Source organism: Microcaecilia unicolor, chromosome 4 (genome assembly GCF_901765095.1).
Source record: "Microcaecilia unicolor chromosome 4, aMicUni1.1, whole genome shotgun sequence".
Taxonomy (NCBI): domain Eukaryota; kingdom Metazoa; phylum Chordata; class Amphibia; order Gymnophiona; family Siphonopidae; genus Microcaecilia; species Microcaecilia unicolor.
Genome location: NC_044034.1, coordinates 120,411,212 through 120,430,998, shown reverse-complemented (window position 1 = coordinate 120,430,998; position 19,787 = coordinate 120,411,212). Strand labels below are relative to the sequence as shown.

Genomic DNA, 19,787 nt, shown 5'->3' with positions numbered 1-19,787 from the left:
TTATATTAACACTCTCACCATATTGCAGATGTCCCTGTATACAATGCATTTGCCCTGTGTGTCTTGTAACCCGAGTATGTTCTGGCAAGTCCCTCAGTTGTGATCGTCTGTCCCTCCCCCCTTTCCTTCCCCCCTCTACCCCTACTCCTCCCCCTTCCAAACTCCAAACCCTCCTCCCGTTTGGTAGGTCACTTATATAACGCTTACCCCCCCCCCCCCACACTACTCTACCCCTGACCTGTAAGTAACTCCCTCACGTCCAGTCCCCCCACCGCACACATTCATATCTCCACAGTTATCTCATCATTCACTCCTTCCTGATCCTTCTCAACCTATTATGTTCATATGTATGATTAACAAAAATAAACATTAGAAAACACCTTTCCCTTCATGTCCTAAGCCCCTTATAACTATAACACTCAACACTGCAAACTTATGTCTAATATCTGCTTAACCCATTACCCCAGATATTCACGACGACAACTTCTTACTACGCTTCACAGATCTGTCTCTCTGCTCTCCTTCCTTGCATAGTCCTCTTAAAGGTCCATTATATTCCTTGTGTCCCATATTGCTTTCCAATTAAACTTACAGAGGCTCTTTGTTGCCGCGCTCTTTGTGTCGCCAGTCCCTTCAATTTATCTATTAGGTCGCTTGTTTCTTTGATCTCCCGCCTGAAAGACTGATATCTCGCTCCATAACACTAATGATTCTCAACTGTGTCAGCCGTAACAAAACACAATTCGTTATAATCCTCGCAACTTCCCAACTAAATTGCAAACGCAGATTCTCTTTCCTTCTGTCAACTCATGTTCTCTGATTTCACAGCCCCCTGTTCAGGTCTGACCACCATTTTCAGTCTCCATCCGATCTGAGTTCGCCAGATGATCCACATAACCTCGTGCTTCTTTCTCGGATTCAAACAATTTTGTAATCCCCTTATGAGCAACTTTCAAATTGGCAGGGTATTGTAATGCAAATCTGATATTCATTGCAAACAGCTGAGAACATACAGATGAAAAGGCACGGTGCCGCGCTCCTATCGCCGCCGAATAATCTTGAAAACAGAGTATCTTCTTTTCTTCAAATTTTAGAGGCTTATCAGAGCGCGCCACCTGCAGAATATGTTGTTTATGTGTGAAGGAGTGGAGGAGTGGCCTAGTGGTTAGGGTGGTGGACTTTGGTCCTAAGGAACTGAGTTCGATTCCCACTTCAGGCACAGGCAGCTCCTTGTGACTCTGGGCAAGTCACTTAACCCTCCATTGCCCCATGTAAGCCGCATTGAGCCTGCCATGAGTGGGAAAGTGTGGGGTATAAATGTAACAAAAAAAAAAAAGTTCAAGATTCTACAGATCACAACTCTTGGCCTATTCCCCCTCCGTCTGGCGTACTCCCAGCCTGTGGGCTCGTTCTATACGAAGCGGCCCAGTTCAGCGGGAAAATCTATTGTCCGTGTAAGCCATTGTTCCAGCACTCTCTCCAGCAATCGCCCCCCCCCCCCCCCCCCCCCCCCCCCAGAGCCTCAGGTAATCCCACTAGGCGAATATTATTGTGCCTGGAGTGATTCTCCAGGTCCACAATTTTTGTTTCCAGTGTCTTAACTTTGTCCATCAGGGCTGTTTGTCGATCTTCCATGGCGGTTACTTTTTCCTCCACCTCACTGGTTCTGCTCTCGTATGCCACACATTCTCTCGTCAGTTCTTCCAACTTTGAGCTTAATTGCTCTAATTTATTATCCAATTTCTCACCAAGTGGAGCAAGCCGCCGCTCCAGAAGCTCCTCTATCACCACCGTCATCTCCGCTGTAATTTCCCCGATCCATGCAGACGACACCGATGGGCCCGGCTCCTGGGGTGAAGCTGCCATCTTGTATTCAGGCCCTTTCCCCCCAAAGTTTCTCTTAATGAGTAGATTTTGCAGCCATATTTCAGCTCTTTTTAATCTCCGGGGAGGTGTTTTTCTCTGTCTGGTTCTGGCGCTATCGGGGAGTACTGCGATCCGAGGTCCGATTCTATTGCAGATGCTTGTAGAGAGCAGGCAGGCAGCGGAGAGAAGCTTACTCACGTCCTCTCTCCACCATAACGTCACGTGACCGCCTCCTCCTGTGATTTAATGACTTTGAATAACTTTGTGTCATCAGCAAATTTAATTACCTCACTCCCATCTCTAGGTCATTTATAAATATGTTAAAAAGCAGCGGTCCCAGCATAGAGCCCTGGGGAACCCCACTAACTACCCTTCTCCATTGAGAATACTGACCATTTAACCCTACTCTCTGTTTTCTATCTTTTAACCAGTTTTTAATCCACAATAGGACGGTACCTCCTATCCCATGACTCTCCAATTTCCTCTGGAGTCTTTCATGGGGTACTTTGTCAAACGCCTTCTGAAAATCCAGATACACAATATCAACCGGCTCACCTTTATCAACATGTTTGTTCACCCCTTCAAAGAAATGTAGTAGATTGGTGAGGCAAGATTTCCCTTCACTAAATCCATGTTGACTTTGTCTCATTAATCCATGCTTTTGAATATGCTCTGTAATTTTGTTCTTAATAATAGTCTCTACCATTTTGCCTGGCACCGACGTCAGACTCACCTGTCTATAATTTCCCGGATCTCCTCTGGAACCTTTTTTAAAAATCTGCATTACATTGGCCACCCTCCAATCTTCCGGTACCACACTCAATTTTAAGGATAAATTACATATTTCTAACAATAGCTCCGCAAGCTCATTTTTCAGTTCTATCAGTACTCTGGGATGAATATCATCCGGTCCAGGAGATTTGCTACTCTTCAGTTTGTAGAACTGCCCCATTACATCCACCAGAGAATTCATTAAGTTTCTCCGACTCGTCAGCTTCGAATACCATTTCCGGCACCGGTATCCCACCCAAATCTTCCTCAGTGAAGACCGAAGCAAAGCATTTAATCTCTCCGCTACGGCTTTGTCTTCCCTGATCGCCCCTTTTACTCCTCGGTCATCTAGCGGTCCAACTGATTAGTGTTCTCAATCTCCCTCTGCTGGTAGGCGTGCATAACCCAAGCATCTTGACCAGTCTGGAGGGTCGCTGAGGAAACACAGAGTTTACTCTGTTGAGGGAGTTATTAGTATGTAACTAATCCATATCTAGTGAGCAAAGACAAACTCCTTCAAGAAAGGAAGAAAAGCAGTCAGTGTGTTCATCTTGAATTTTTCTCTTAAGAGAAACTTGAGATCTCAGATCCAGAATAGGTTGAAGGTATCCTGACTTCTGTCAATGAGGAAATAATGTGAGAAGACCCCCCCCCCCCCTTTTTTTTTTTTTTTTTACAGAAGCTGGTTTTATGGCATTTGTAGCAAAAAAAAGGACAGAACTTCTTACAGTAATAGTCACGTATGCTCTTGGATGAGCTATTGTGTAAAAAAGCTGCAAAAGAAGATAACCATCATCAAGAATGGTTATTACCCATGTGTCACGAAATGCCTAGCACCCACCTGGAGTTAACTCTGCAGCCACCTGGAGGGTCTATCTCCAGCACTGCTCAGGCCCACCTGCACCTGGGCATGTGCTCTACAATGCACTGGGCGAGTCTCCTACTCTCAAATTATTCCCTAGTGATTTCTAGGACTCTGGGGCCACACTTCCAGGGGTCCCACAGTTCCTAGAAAGCACTCACAGTTCCAAAACACAAACCACCAGGATTCTTAAGTCAGTCCAAAACATCAGAGCTAACAAACTAATGGGTTTATTATCACAAAAATAGAACAGTGGACAATATAAAACAGGTGGAAAAACAACGAGCAATAACAGGTAACTGAATAAGGATCAATATTAAAACTAAACAGTTTATCTCTACCTGGGTAGCACCTGGAGAGTTTCAGGAAAATAACTGCTCACAGTTCTTGAACAGGGCCTCAGGGCAGAGATGTTTACCCTGTGTGACTGGGGAAAATCCAGTACCACCTGGCTAGATTTGAACTCCAGGGCCAATCAGAGCCCACAGTACCCCAACTTTGAAAGTATCTGGCCAATGGCACTGCAGGTTGCCTTTCCACAGGGTTAAACTGAAAAGAAAACAGCTTTCTCTGAACAGCTTTAAAACACAGAACCACCACCACCTGTTGGCCAAACAAGAGAAATACACTGCATGAAAATAATATTACAATTCACAGGCTATGGACCTTCAGATGAAAAATAACTGCAGCAACTTCAAACAAATCATGCAGAAAAATGGGTCATCTGATACCTCTCAATGGCCATGGCCATGCAAATAACCAAGAGTTTGTCATCAAGTTCCACAGTTTAAGTAGAGTTTTCCAGTGGAGAAAACTGAGCTGAAAAAGGGGGCAACCCAAAGAAAAACAAAATTTTACCCGAATGTGGATGAATGAAAAACAAGACCTCTAGGCTCTGCAGAAAAAGAACTACTGAGGTAGCCCTCCACAACAACACTGGCCTGAAGCTTTGTTTACACCACTCTGAAATTAGCTTTGTCAAATCACATCATCCACATATGAGGTCTGCTAACTTGCCTCTTCTCAGAGAAATAAAAACCCTGTATTCCACATGTATAACACATGTATAACACTTAGTATAATCATTTCCCCTTAAAAGAAAACAAAAATTTATCCCGAAAACATAAAAGCTCCAGATTCATTTTTAAGCTCTTTTTCCTCTGTAAAAATCTGCACAGGAGTGCAAAAGTAAACAGCTTGCAGGCATCAACAAGATTGGTAGGACTAACACATTGGAACCAGTCATCAGCAATTAACAAGCTAAATGAATCAAATACATTATGTCAACCTTCTAACTTCTTTTATATTTATTTTGACTACGTATGGTTCTTCTATCAGGTGCCCAAACCAGGTTTAAACTTTCCAATGAAGAACAAAAATTGAATCCAAAGGAATAAATACACTATGATCTAGCATTTATCTAATATATTCCAGGAATATTGACAAAATGCTACCTCTGATCCCATGGCAGATGCTGTAAGTTCACTAACAATACTAGCAAGCAGGCCGCAGGTATTAGACACCAGGTGTGAGGAGAAGAGCTCATTTTCTCGTCTGAGACTGTTCCTAACTGGCAGCACCACAATGACCAGCATCTTCTCCAGTACCTCACGGAAGCTGGTCATTCCAGAAACACTCTCCTCATTCTGCCAACACAGAAAGAAAGAAATCAAAATATAACCAAAAAATAGCACCCTAAACATAGCAGCTCTTTTGACATTACTACACTGGTATAAACACCTAAATATAGAAGCCCTAACTAGAAGTAACTGAACTTCTAACTATGAATTAACATTTGTCAGTCTAGGCACAACTAAGAACAAAGCTAATAAATGTACTCTGACCTGACTGAGCTTTTCCATGTGTGCTACCAGCAGAGGGAAGCGGTGAGCCAAAGCTGAATCATTTTCGGTGCTGACTTGTTTGACCATGGAGCGTAGGAGCACCTCACCGTCGTATGCAATGGGAAAAATTGAGGTTAGTTTTACAGAGGTGTGGCACAGGGCTGACATAACTGCTGCCAGAAGTCGGCTACTTGAGGTCTTGAAATTTGCTTCTTGAATGTCCTATAGAAAAAAAAAAATAGCACACCATATGTTCCCCACAAGCGGTAAAAGATAGACTTACCAAATTATCAGACTAGGAATCCAACTGAAGATAACCAACACAGTGATCTGTGCTTTCCGCGTTTGTATGACTGTATACATAAAATACTTGATTTCTGAGACCTGAAGCTACCTTGATTGTGAATCATTTCACCAAAATGAAAGCTGGAGGAGTGGCCTAGTGGTTAGGGTGGTGGACTTTGGTCCTGGGGAACTGAGGAACTGAGTTTGATTCCCACTTCAGGCACAGGCAGCTCCTTGTGACTCTGGGCAAGTCACTTAACCCTCCATTGCCCCATGTAAGCCGCATTGAGTCTGCCATGAGTGGGAAAGTGCGGGGTACAAATATAACAAAAAAACAAAAAAAAAAACTGGAGGCACCTCTTTTAAAGTTCAAGTTACATTTGTGGCAGTGCCATGCGCTACAATCCTAGCATCTTTACATATACACTGGAAAGAACTTCTAATTCCTAAACATCCTCCTAGTGCAATTTACTCCAAAGATTTAGGCTCAGTGCCTGACTGAAATTTTTTTGCTGTCAGCTGGATTCATATAAATTGCCAAACAGCACTAAGATCGAAACCAGGATTTTTTTTTTAAATAGAACCTCTACGTTTAAGAATAGAATCAGGAGAGCTAAAATCTGCTTTCAAGGATAATATCCCCAATTCCTTTTAAATGTGATTATAACTTGAAAGATAAAGCAAGCTCTACAATACTGCATAAGAACTGAATAGACTACATGGGGATCTGCACTCCTTTTCTGCTGCCATTTTGCTGTAAAAAGGCACTTACAAAGTTTCAGAAAACCTATCACTCTGTATTAGTAATATTTACTATACCTGATCCAAACAATTGAGTAGATCACAAAGGCAAGCCCATTGCAAAGCCGGTGTTGGGTAGAAGGAATGAAAGCAAGCGGTGAAAGTGTTGTGGCACTCTTGGAGAACAGCTTCAAGAAGAGTTAGAGGTTGACTCAGATATCCCTGGGGATCGTTGTCCAGCTTCACCATAAAATGATCAACTCCTTCGGATAAAATTTTCCTTAGCAGGGTCCTAGTTTTTCCAATACATTCAGCTAATTTGCTGGTTTCCTCCACAACGGCTTTAGTGGCAGCTACAACATAGCAATAAATAAATAATCATAATAAGGCATCTTTGGGGGTCTTTTTTTTTTTGGGGGGGGGGTCTTCTTTAAATGCAACCTGTGCCCAGTTGGTGATATACTTATGATTTATTGATCACCTCTATACATTACACAATTGATCTCAGTTTTTTTTTTTTAAGGGTTTCCCAGTATTAGCTTCTTTTCACTCCACACATTTCACTTAACACCCTGTATGACTCAAAACCTATGTTTTCACATTTCCTTTTGACTCTGAGAACCTCTCACCACACAACCAGGAAGTGGCAGAAGAGGACCAGTTTGATAAATATTTATATCTACTTTCTACTTAATCCTCCGCCGCCCCAGATATAAAATAAGCACCTATAAATAATATCCACAGAAAGGTGGCATATCAAATCCCATCCCCTTTCCATTTAATTTTCTTATTTCTGTTATCCCTCATACTCAGCGCTGGTCTTTTTGTCAATCTGTTGCTAGTATCAGTTCAAACTATGCGCACCAGTAATCATAAGGAGGAGGGAATAGAACATACCACAGGTACCAGTTTGCCCATTATAAATGTTCTCATGTTACATTTTTTTTAAACTTATGTTTATCTACATCTAGCCAAACCCATCTTTTTCTAAGTAGAAAATAAATAAAGAAAACCTCCAATTCAAATTTACCAGCAAGATGCAGAAAATAAGTATGCATCTGTACTTTTTGAGAATAACATACTCCATTAACACTATGGGTTTGTTGCTATGCAATATGAAATAGCCAGGAAAAATCATGAATTCCCAGTCTCTGCGCATTATAATAGGAACCCCAACCCTCCCTGCTCTTATTGTCTCTTTTTTATTCATAACTAATGCAGAAACACATGTTCCAGAGAGAGAGAGTTTAGATTATGACATTTTATAACAGCCTTAAATAGCGCTACTGCCATTTTTTAATACATCCCGTATATACCTGTGTATATGTTGAGAAATTTTGACTTCAAAATCCCACCAATAAACCTAGTGTCAGTTTATCTATGGGTCATGATCACCAGTTCTATAACACTCTTGCAATTGCAAGCTTCATGGAAGTACTGTAAAGGGTACTGTGCTGAAGTTGCTTGAGTACAACCAGTGCTATATGTGTCACTGGTGTGGGAAGACCTCTTAATTCAGGGTAAGCTTACAGAATGTTCAAATTAAAGAGAAGAGGTTTGCAGGGGGTGTGCAAGTGAAACTGGGGAGTGACAAAGATAGTAATGATTATTTAAAATCTGTAAATGTTCTGGCTAGTTGAAAGTTTGCACTGAGCATGTACAACGAGAGGAGGGCATGCCTATCCTGAAAGGCATATGACAATCACCTGGAGACAGCTAAAAGCAATTTGATTGGCTGATGGCTCAAGCAGCATGTTAAAAAAGGAAGCTTAGCTGAGGTGTGGAAATAAGCAAAGAAAAACAGAAGAGTGTGTGTCCTGAGTCAGCAATTTGTGAAAATGCATTTTGCTTTAAGCGAACTTGCCAAAATTTAGAGTGTGAGACTTATCAGTGAGAAATAAATATATAACCCTCACATACTGAAATCTGTTGATATAGCAGTTTCCTTCTGGCTTTAAGTCTGTTCTCACTTTGTCAAATCTGTGAAGCTGTGGGCTGCGGGAAAGGGGGGTGGGTTTGGAAAGGCAGGAGGGAAAGCTGAGAGAGAGAGAGAGAGCAATATTGGACCCTGAGGTGGAGGAAAGGGGGCAATGTGGGATCCAGCCTAGACATGCATGGGGGTCACAGCATTTTAGGCTATTCTTAGTCCTAAAACTGCCATCAACTTATTATTATTATTAGTTACATTTGTATCCCACATTTTCCCACCTTTTGCAGGCTCAATGCGGCTTACATATAACCGTTAACGGCGTTAGCCGATTACGATATGAACAAATACATAGTATGGATGAATACAAAGTGATATTGAGGTATAATGAGGTATATGTAAGGTAGGAAACAGTTGGGGGGAACTTAGAGAGGGAGAGGGGGAAGAAGAGTCAGGTAATGTCCATTACGGTCATTGGCTGCTGTATTGTGTCGCAAGTGACCGGTATTTTTATATTGGGTCAGTGGGGTATGCTTTTCTGAACAGGTCTGTCTTTAGTGCTTTCAGAAAATTTAGGTGGTCAAGCGTAGTTTTTAATGCTTTTGGCAATGCGTTCCATAGTTGTGCGCTCAGGTAGGAAAAGCTGGTTGCATGGGAAAATTAGGTTCTTACCATGATAATTTTCTTTCCTTTAGTCAAAGCAGATGAAGCCATTACGTGTGGGTTGTGTCCATCAACCAGCAGGGGGAGATAGAGAGCACTCAACTTTTCACAGTGCCCCATGGCCAGCTAGCTCCACTGCCTCTTCAGTATTTGAAGCTTCCAAAGCAGTATGGTAAACCGCAATGGGAATAACATGAACTTTCCTCATAGTGAACGATGGCCCCTTAACAAGGGCATGAACTCACAAAAGGAGGGAATGAACTCATCCTCTTGGAGGGAATAAACTCGTCCTCCACTTTGTATAAACGGAGGGAATACTTGCATCCTCTTGGAGGGAATAAACTCATCCTCCCAAAACATGAACTGGAGGGAATGAACTCATCCTCCTATAACTGTAACAAGAATCCTGAAGACTGTTTTCCGACTCCCCAAGGAAGGAATATAACTTCAGGAAACAAGAACAGCACCTAAAATCAGAATCACTGCAATACAGACAATCATACAGGGAGGGCTCATGGCTTCATCTGCTATGACTAAAGGAAAGAAAATTATCATGGTAAAAACCTAATTTTCCCTTCCTTGTCATCAAGCAGATGAAGCCATTACGTATGGAATGTAACAAAGCAATCCCTAAATAGGGTGGGAACAAGCCACACCACGCGCTAGCACCTGTGCTCCAAAACGCGCATCCCTCCTGGCAGCCACATCCAGCCTGTAATGTCGGACGAAAGAGAGCTTAGAAGCCCATATTGCAGCACTGCAAATCTCCTGAAGAGATAGTGCTCCAGTTTCCGCCCAGGAAGAGGAAATCGCTCTTGTGGAATGTGCCTTAAAGGCTTCAGGCGGCGCCCGGCCAGACAGCAGATATGCTGAAAAGATAGCTTCTTTGAGCCAACGGGCAATAGTGGCTTTAGACGCTGAAGACCCTCTGCAAGGACCTGCAAACAGCACAAAAAGATGATCAGAGGTCCTGAAAGCATTTGTAATTCGCAGATACTGCAACAGAGTCCTGCGCACATCCAAAAGGTGCAACTGCCCAAATGAATCTGGAAACTCCTCCTCAACAAAGGAGGAAAGAAAAACAGGCTGGTTTAGGTGAAACGCTGAAACCACCTTAGGCATGAAGGAAGGCACGGTCTGAACCGTAACCCCTGACTCTGAGAATTGCAGAAAAGGGTCTCTACAGGACAGCGCCTGGAGCTCTGACACCCGTCTCGCCGAGGTAATGGCCACTAAAAAGACGGCCTTCAGTGTCTAATCTTTCTCTGAAGCACGCCGAAGCGGTTCAAAGGGAGCCCCCTGAAGGGCCTTCAATACTAACCCCAGGTTCCAAGCTGGACAAGGTGCCCGCACGGGAGGACGGAGCCGAAGCACCCCTCTAAGAAACCGTGCCACATCTGGATGAGCAGCTAAGGACATGCCTTCAACCTTGCCACGAAGGGAGGCCAATGCTGCCACTTGCACCAGCAGGGAATTATAGGCCAAGCCTTTGTGTACACCATCCTGCAAAAAGTCCAGAATCGACGAGACAGGAGCCCGCAACGGAGAAAGCGCTCTTGAAACACACCAGACTTCAAACTGGCGCCAAATCCTGGCATAAGCCACGGAAGTGGAGCGCTTACGGGCCTGCAGGAGAGTGGAAATTACCTTATTTGAGTAGCCTTTGTCTCTCAATTGCGCCCTCTCAATCGCCATGCCATAAGACCAAAGCGGCAGGCGTCCTCCATGGCCACCGGACACTGTGACAACAGGTGGGGAACCAGAGGTAATGGAAAGGGAGCCTCCAACAGCATCCGTCGGAGGTCCGCATACCAAGGCCTCCTGGGCCAATCCGGGGCGATGAGCACCACTTCTCCTGGATGCAGCCGAATCCGCAAGGAGCACTCACCCTATCAAGGGCCACGGAGGGAAGACATACAGCAAGCCCAGGGGCCAGGGTTGAGCCAAGGCATCCAACCCGGCAGAGCGAGGATCCCTCCGTCTGCTGAAGAAGCACGGGACTTTGGCATTGGAACTGGTCGCCATAAGATCCATCACTGGCTTGCCCCATTTGGCACATATCTGCAGGAATACATCGTCTGCTAGTTCCCACTCCGCTGGATCGATCTGATGCCTGCTTAGATAGTCGGATTGCACCGTTGCTCTGACCTGCAATGTTAGCTGCTGACAGGGACTGTAGATGCAGCTCGGCCCAGTGGCAAATTTGTTCAGCCTGCGCGGCTAGAGCTCTGCACCGAGTGCCGCCTTGTCGATTTATGTAGGCCACTGCTGTCGTGTTGTCCGACATCACTCGGACAGCCAATCCTTCCAGGGTTACTTGAAAGGCCAGAAGAGCCAAAAGCACCGCTTTCAACTCCAGGCGGTTGATAGACCACTCCGACTCGTCGGGCGTCCACAGACCCTGGGCATGCTTCACCTGGCAATGAGCGCCCCAGCCCGTCAGGCTGGCATCTGTCACCACTAAGCACCAGTCGGGGAGCGCCAGCGGCATTCCCCAACGCAACATGCTGTCCGAGAGCCACCACTCCATGCTGAGGCGGGCCGCAGGGAGGCAAGAAAGTCTGCACTGATAATCCTGAGATACTGGAGACCATCGTTGAAGTAGAGAATACTGTAGAGGTCTCAGGTGTGCTCTCGCCCATGGCACCACTTCCAAGGTGGCCGTCATCGATCCCAACAGCTGGACAATGTCCCAAGCTCACGGGCGGGGCATCCTCAGGAGCAGACGGACCTGATTCTGAAGCTTGCACCGCCTTTGCTCGGGAAGAAATACATAGCCCGAGGCTGTGTCGAACCTGGCCCCCAAATATTCTAGAGGTTGCAAGGGGGTCAGGTAACTTTTGGCCATATTGACGACCCAGCCCAGAGATTGAAGGACTGAAACCACTCTGGCTGTAGCTAGATGACTCTCTTTTTCTGAGTCTGCTCTGATGAGCCAGTCATCTAGGTACGGGTGAACCCGGATGCACTCTCGCCTGAGAAAGGCAGCTACTACCACCATTACCTTGGAGAAGGTTCGGGAAGCTGTGGCGAGGCCAAAAGGCAAGGCCCGAAATTGGAAATGTTTTCCCAACACCACAAACCGCAGAAACTTCTGGTGCGGGGGCCAAATTGGTACGTGCAAGTAAGCTTCTTTCAGGTCCAGAGACGTGAGAAACTCTCCTGGCTGTACCGCCGCAATGACGGAGCGCAGGGTTTCCATGTGAAAATGCCGCACTCTTAAGGACTTGTTTAGCTCTTTTTAAGTCTAGGATCGGGCGAAAAGACCCGCCTTTTCGTGACACCACAAAGTAAATGGAGTAGCGGCCTAGACCTTGCTCGGCGGGAGGCACCGGGGTCACAGCCCTTATCTGGCACAGACTGTGCAAAGTCTCCTCCACTGCCGCCCGTTTGGTGGCAGAACCGCACCGGGACTCCACAAACAAGTCTCTCACCGGGGCATCGAAATCTATTCGGTATCCGTCTCTGATCAGGTCCAAGACCCACTGATCTGCGGAGATTTTGGCCCACTCCTCGAAAGAGAGGGAAAGTCTTCCTCCGATGACAGGAAACGAGGAGGGGGCCAGCGCACCATCATTGAGAGGGTCGCCCCTGCACTCCAGGCCTAGAACCAGCAGCTGCGGAACGTTTGTCCCAGCGAAAGGAGTTTCTCTGCTGAAAGCGGGCACGAGAAGTGAACCCAACAGCACGCCCCGGGCGGTACCTTCTAGCTTCACGGAAGCGAGGTCTGTAAGAGGAGTGGACCGCCTGACCCTTAGAGGAAGGCTTCGGCCTATCTTCGGGCAAGTGCTGAGGTTTGGAATCCCCCAGGCCTGTAACAATGTTTTTCAGCTCCTCACCAAACAGGAGAAGGCCTTGAAAGGGCAACTTCACCAACCTTTGCTTAGAGGCCATGTCCGCCGCCCAATTTCGTAGCCAAAGAGTGCGGCGAGCCGCCACTGCTACAGCCATTTGTTTAGCTGAAGCTCTGACCATATCATAAAGGGCGTCAGCCAAAAAGGACAAGGCTGACTCCATCCGCGGAGCCACTTCAGATAAGGTCTCCGCTCCATCACCGGGCTGTTCCACTGCCTGCTGTAACCAAGCCAGGCAGGCTCTAGCAGCATTACAACTGCATGCAGACGCCCGAACAGTGAGACCTGCCAAATCAAAGGACCGCTTCAGAGCTGAATCAAGCCTGCGGTCTTGAATATCCTTCAGGGCAACACCTCCTTCAACAGGGAGGGTAGTTCTCTTTGTCACAGCCGTGACCAGGGCATCCATTTTAGGCATTGCAAAGCGAGCCAAATGTTCCTCACTCAGAGGGTATAATTGTCCCATAGCCCTGGCAACCTTCAAAGGTCCCTCGGGTCAGCCCATTGAGCCGAAATAAGCTCTTGGATGGAGTCATGCAAAGGAAAGGCTCGAGCAGGCTTTCTGGTACTAGCCATCCTTGGATTAACAGAGGAGGCTGTGCCACTCCCTGAATCTTCAATCGAGAGGGCTTGTAAGGCATCTGAAATAAGCGCTGGCAGCTCCTCGTGGTGGAAAATCCTTACCGCAGACGGATCATCAAGATCCTGTGGCAATTCTGCACCTGACTCTGGCTCCTCAGCCCAAGAAGTTCTGCCAGACCCCTCAGAATCCTCATAGCCCGACCATGGGGGGGGGGGGGGGGGGGGGGGGGGGGGTAGGGGGGTGCGCCACACTCAGAAGGGGAATTAGCCCTTCTGCGTTTATCAGGAGGATAAGAAACAGGCAAAGCCAACTCCAAAAGGCCAGGATCCACCGGGGGGGGGGGGGGGGGGGGGGGGGGGGAGAGGCAGGCAGAGGGTCCGAAGATCCCTGTGGAAGAGCTCTTTTAAGCATGCCCTATGCAGCATTAAAACAAAATCAGGGGAGAAAACCGCTCCCTGACCGGCCGGACCTGCCCAGGGCTATCAGATCTATTATTAGCCTCACTCAGAGGACCCCCCTCCCCCGGATTCAGGGCTCTCCGTCGCAACGGAGGCCGCGCCATGTGGAAAATCCAAAATGGCGTCAGCTGCCAGCTCAGAGCGCGAAAGATCGCCGCTCGCCATGCTCGAGCCGGCTCTACCGTCTGTACAGCACGAATTACAGAGCCCCGCTGCTGATCTGTGCTTGCCACATTTAGAACAGCGCTTTACAGTCTCCGCAGCCATCGCCGAAAACGGCGGTAAAATTCAAAAAATGGCGGTTCACGCCAAAAACGTCCCGATCGCGGGCCCACCCCCAAGGAGTCAGAAAACACTCTTACCTCACTAGACCGAGTATCACAGCTCCGGTCCTGCAGAAGAATCTCAAGAAAAAAAACCTCTTTTCCAAGATCGCTGCGCTAAAGCGCGACGCGACTTTTTTTTTTTTTTTTTTTTTTTAACGCTGTGAGGAAAGTAGAGGCAAAAGAGGTAAATAAAATCACTCCAGAGGCTCAGATAAGTGGGAAAGGACAGAGAAAAGCAAGCTAATATGTCCACATCCATGGGAGCATGGGTAAGGCAGGGAAAAGGCTGACCTGTGTGCCTTCAAAGTGAAGCTGCTATAGCCTCTAACACCCCGGCTAACAACTGGCAAGCCAGGAGCCACCCCCAGGCAGATTTTTGATGGAGCTCGAAGAAGCTGCAGCCACCCTGCTTGGGGAGATAGAGAATACTGAAGAGGCAGTGGAGCTAGCTGGCTATGAGGCACTGTGAAAAGTTGAGTGCTCTCTATCTCCCCCTGCTGGTTGATGGACACAACCCATACATAATGGCTTCATCTGCTTGATGACAAGGAAAGGTGGATTGGTATTTGAGTCCTTTGCTGCTTGGGTAGTGGAGGTTTAGATATGATCGTGCAGATTTTGTGATGTTTCTGGTTGGCAGGTCGATGAGATCTGTCAAGTATCCCGGTGCCTCGCCGTAAATAATTTTATGAACTGGCGTGCAGATTTTGAAGGTGATGCGTTCTTTGATTGGTAGCCAGTGCAATTTTTCTCTGAGTGGTTTCACGCTGTCAAAACGTGTTTTTCCAAATATAAGCCTGGCTGCTGTGTTTTGGGCGGTCCGAAGTTTCTTTATGATTTGATCCTTGCATCCCGCATAGATTCCATTACAATAATCTGCGTGGCTTAATACCATGGGCTGTACCAGGTTACGAAATATTTCCCTCGGGAAGAATGGTTTTACGCGTTTGAGTTTCCACATTAAGAAAAACATTTTTTTATGGTGGATTTCGCTTGGGTCTCTAGTGATAAGTTACGGTCGATTGTTACGCCGAGAATTTTCAGGCTGTCTGAGACAAGGAGGATGTATCCTGGGGTGTTAATGTTTGTGGGTTTGTATGTACTGTATTGGGATGAGATGATGCAACAGTGTGTTTTTTCTGGATTGAGTTTTAGTTGGAATGCATTTGCCCATGATGTTTAAGCTTAGTTTGATTTCGTTGGTGATTTCCGCCAGATCATGTTTGTATGGGATGTATAATGTAACGTCATCAGCGTAGATAAATGGGTTGAGGCCTTGGGTAGATAGGGTCTTGGCTAGTGGAGTCCTCATGAGGTTGAAAAGGATCGATAGTGGTGATCCTTGCGGTACTCCGCAGCCTGGTTTCCACAGTGACGATGTGTTTGTTTTTGATTTCACTTGATATGTTCTAGTGGTTAGAAAGCCCTTAATCCAATTCAGAGTGCCACCACTGATTCCAAAGTATTCTAGGAGTCTTAGCAGTATGTTATGGTTAACCATGTCGAATGCACTTGATAGGTCAAATTGGAGGAGGAGGAGAATGCTCTTGCCTATTGCTATTTCCTGCTTGAATTTGGTTAGGAGAGTGAGTAGTACTGTTTCGGTGCTGTGTAGGGGTCGAAATCCTGATTGTGACTCATGTAGTATAGTGAAATTGTTTATGTAGTCATTGAATTGTTTGGTCACCAGTCCTTCCATGAGTTTGATTACTAATGGGATAGATGCTACTGGGTAATATCATTTGTTTTTTCTTGGTGTCTTTTGGTATTGGGGTGAGCAGGATGTTTGACTTCTAGACAAGTATATACAGTAATTTACTCAGAGTAATAGGAAGATCACGTTCAAGAACTGTTGACACAATCTGTTGAATGCCAATGGCCATTTAAAAAAAAAAAAAAAAAAGCATAACTCTGGTCATGCAGCAGAAAAGAAAGAGCAGCTGCAATGGGAGAGATCAAAAACAAAATTATCACTTTGTGTATATATGGAGTACAAGGAAATGTGATAATACATTTCTTTTTCCAGGAAGTGTTTAAGGAATAAATTTGGAGACTGTTTTATTGATAAATGGCTTATGGTGCATGTAAAGATATGTTTGTGGTAACCTGCTGAGGACATGGCATCAGCAAGATGAATGTTTTAAATAATTATATGATCTGCCAAGTTCTCCCATCTGGGTAGAGAGCAAAATATAAGTAGGGAATTAAATCATGGACTGGAGCATGCAAGAACCTAAAATATTTCCCTTGACTCTATAACATAAGCACAATATTAAAAGATTTGAAAAGAAAGGGAAAGAGAAAGGGGATGGGATTTGATATACCACCTTTCTGTGGTTACACAGTGCTTTACATATTATATACAGATATTTATTTTGTACCTGGGGCAATGAAGGGTTAAGTGACTTGTCCAGAGTCACAAGGAGCTACAGTGGGAATTGAACCTGGTTCCCCTGGTTCTTAGGTTGCTGCACTAACCGTTAGACTAAGGTAAAGAGAAAATACAGAGGCAGAATCCTTTCAGTAGAAACTGTCAAAAGCCATTAATATGTAGTTCCTTCCCCCATTTTATTTTATTGTGTACCGTTCTGATTTTCACTGAAGTGCGGTATATCATCAAGTTTTTAATAAACTAAACTAATTGGGGGGAAAAAAAAGCATGTGCTTCATTAAAAAGCATTCATACTAGGACACTAAATACCATGAGAGTTTGTGTCAACCTTTTAACATACCACTGGCTATTTTTAAATTAGAACTTTAGTTTTCCACCCCAGAAATCTGTATTTTTTTCAATTATTTGCTCTTTACTTCTAGGTGCAGTGGAATTCACTAACAGCACTCAAACAGCAGCCCCCTGGAAATGTTTGTATACTGAAATGCAAGGTTACCACATTGCAATGGACATATAAACTGTTAAGATATCTCTACTAAAACCACCCAGTGTGTCATAACAAAAGAGAATCAAAGTACCTGACATAGGGTATATCTCACATGTGTAGACACGCAGCAACCTCAGACAACAAGTGCCCACGAAGCGCAATCTTTCTAAATCAAGCAAAGTAGCTGTATACTGGAATCCCTTTAGTCCTCGTAGCTCCTCTACACCCAGTACTAAGGTAGTCCAGCTCCAATGGAGAATGCTCAGCAAGGACTCAAAACACTCCTAAATCCAGGTTATAAGAAATATGCATCCCGGGGGGGGGGGGGGGGGGGGGGGAGAGAGAGAGAGAGAGGAAAAAATTGCATATTATTATGACATTTATACCCCACATTATCCGGAAAATAGGCTTGAGTTACAAAGTTTAGATTAAATGCAGCCAATAATTTAACCAGAAAAGTTTAAGAGGTTCAAGTAGAATTTACATAGACTCCTGGAAATTTTCATACAGAAACACCTGATATGCTGTTCACTCACTCTTACATTGTTATTCCTGCCGGAATTATGCACAAAAAAAAAATTTCAAAATTCTGCGCACCAAATTTGCAAATTCTGGAAGTTTGTTAGTCATAATTTAACTAATATTACAGCCTCCTCCCTATACAGATACCATCCATATTTTTGCCAGCCCCTCCCTACACCCACACATAGCATCCACCTTTACAGCCCCCTTTCCTCCCCCCCCCCCCCCACATAGCATCCTCCATTTTTTTAAATAGCCAGCCTCCCTCCCTCTACCCACCCACACAAATAGCATCCATTTTTTTACAACACCCTTTACCCCACAGCATCCACCTTTCTTTTTTAACAGTCTGCTCCGCCCCACAGCATCCACATTTTTACAGCCCCCTCCTCCCCACATATAGCATCCTTTTTTTTATTTTTTTTTTTTTTTATTTACAGCTCCCTCCCTCTTCCCTGGCACCCATACTTTTTTTCAGCCACCCCTGCACTCACCCATGAGTCAGGAGCAGGAAAAGCTGTATGGGAGTACCTCTTTGGGGCAGGAAAGAACCCCACTCTCTCCTGTCTGCTGCTGCAGGCCGGTGCCACCACTTTTTCCAAATGGCTGCCGGGACTTCCTGTGGCAGTCTCATGAGATTACCGCTTGAAGTCTTGATGGCCATTTCCCAGCCCAAAGCAGCAGGCAGGAAAGAGTGGGGTTCTTCCCTGACCCCGAGGCCTCAAGACCACAAGGGAATACTCAGGTAGGCTTGGGTGGGGGGCAGCACCAAGGCTCGGGGGAGCGGGGAACCAAGCAAGGCTTTATCGTGAGCTGGACAGGCCGGTCGGAGAGCAGATTCTGTGCAAAAATGTGGAATTCTGCGCTCAGCTGTTGCGTAGAATTCCAGAAATAGTAATATTATATACATGTCCCTTACTACCCCCCTCCATATAATAGTATGATTCTGGATGTCAAAAGTTGTATCATTAGCTTTTTGCCAACTGAAAACTATTCGTCTGACAGACTGATTCTTAAAATCATGCTTACAAATTTGCTTTAATGCAAATTAGTTTTCCAACTAAAAGCAATAACACCTAGACTGCTCCTGTGACTTCGGTTGCTCAGTGGCATCGAAGACCCAAATTTAGAACCCTCATCCAGTGAGGGCAGTTGAACCTGGGTACACAGAACAGAAAAAATGATATCCTCAGGCTAAGGAAGGGAAGCTTGATAGTACAGTACCACTTTACCAATCTGTTAAGGGAGTCACCCCTCCAACTCTAAGGGCAGTCACAAGAAAGGCTACCTGGGAAATGAAAAAGGAAAGCACAGGGATGGCAGAGTCTGTTTTAGAATCAAAGGGGGAAAACAGGCTTGTTTGTTTTTTTTGGAGGGGGCAAGACCCAGACTTCAGACATGCATATTTCACATCAACAAAAATAGGACAAGTGATGGTGGTAATAATTACTCATTCATACCTTATGGTACAATGTATAATATTTATTTCATTTATACCCCACATTATCTCAATAAATCAGGTTCAGTGTGGCTAACAATTAATTGTAATTAACAGTACAAAAAGTGATGTGGGATACTAAACATTAAGTAGTAGTAACAAAGTAAATGAGGATTGAGTAATATAGAAATGAATGCTAGACACAAAGGAGAAATTAGATCTTACCTGCTAGAGCTCACCAGCAACTCTCACCAGAGAAGTGGTATGGCCTATTTGTATTAAAGCTCACCAGCAACTCTCACCAGAGAAGTGGTATGACTCACTTAAGGTTTTATATATATTCCATCAACTGAGCTCACCAGCAACTCTCACCAGAAAAGTGGTATGGCATATTTAAGGTTTTATATACAGTGGGGGAAATAAGTATTTGATCCCTTGCTGATTTTGTAAGTTTGCCCACTGACAAAGACATGAGCAGCCCATAATTGAAGGGTAGGTTATTGGTAACAGTGAGAGATAGCACATCACAAATTAAATCCGGAAAATCACATTGTGGAAAGTATAAGAATTTATTTGCATTCTGCAGAGGGAAATAAGTATTTGATCCCCCACCAACCAGTAAGAGATCTGGCCCCTACAGACCAGGTAGATGCTCCAAATCAACTCGTTACCTACATGACAGACAGCTGTCGGCAATGGTCACCTGTATGAAAGACACCTGTCCACAGACTCAGTGAATCAGTCAGACTCTAACCTCTACAAAATGGC

General features: G+C 45.1%; 1 protein-coding gene across 1 annotated transcript in view; it reads right to left on the bottom strand.

Moving 5' to 3' along the window:
* MYCBP2 (MYC binding protein 2) overlaps positions 1 to 19,787 on the bottom strand; it is a 937,772-nt gene that overhangs the window by 532,186 nt on the left and 385,799 nt on the right. Inside the window, 4 exon segments of the mRNA XM_030200587.1 lie at positions 4,954 to 5,145; positions 5,344 to 5,565; positions 6,448 to 6,722; positions 17,151 to 17,343. Coding sequence (XP_030056447.1) covers positions 4,954 to 5,145; positions 5,344 to 5,565; positions 6,448 to 6,722; positions 17,151 to 17,343 — 882 coding nt within the window.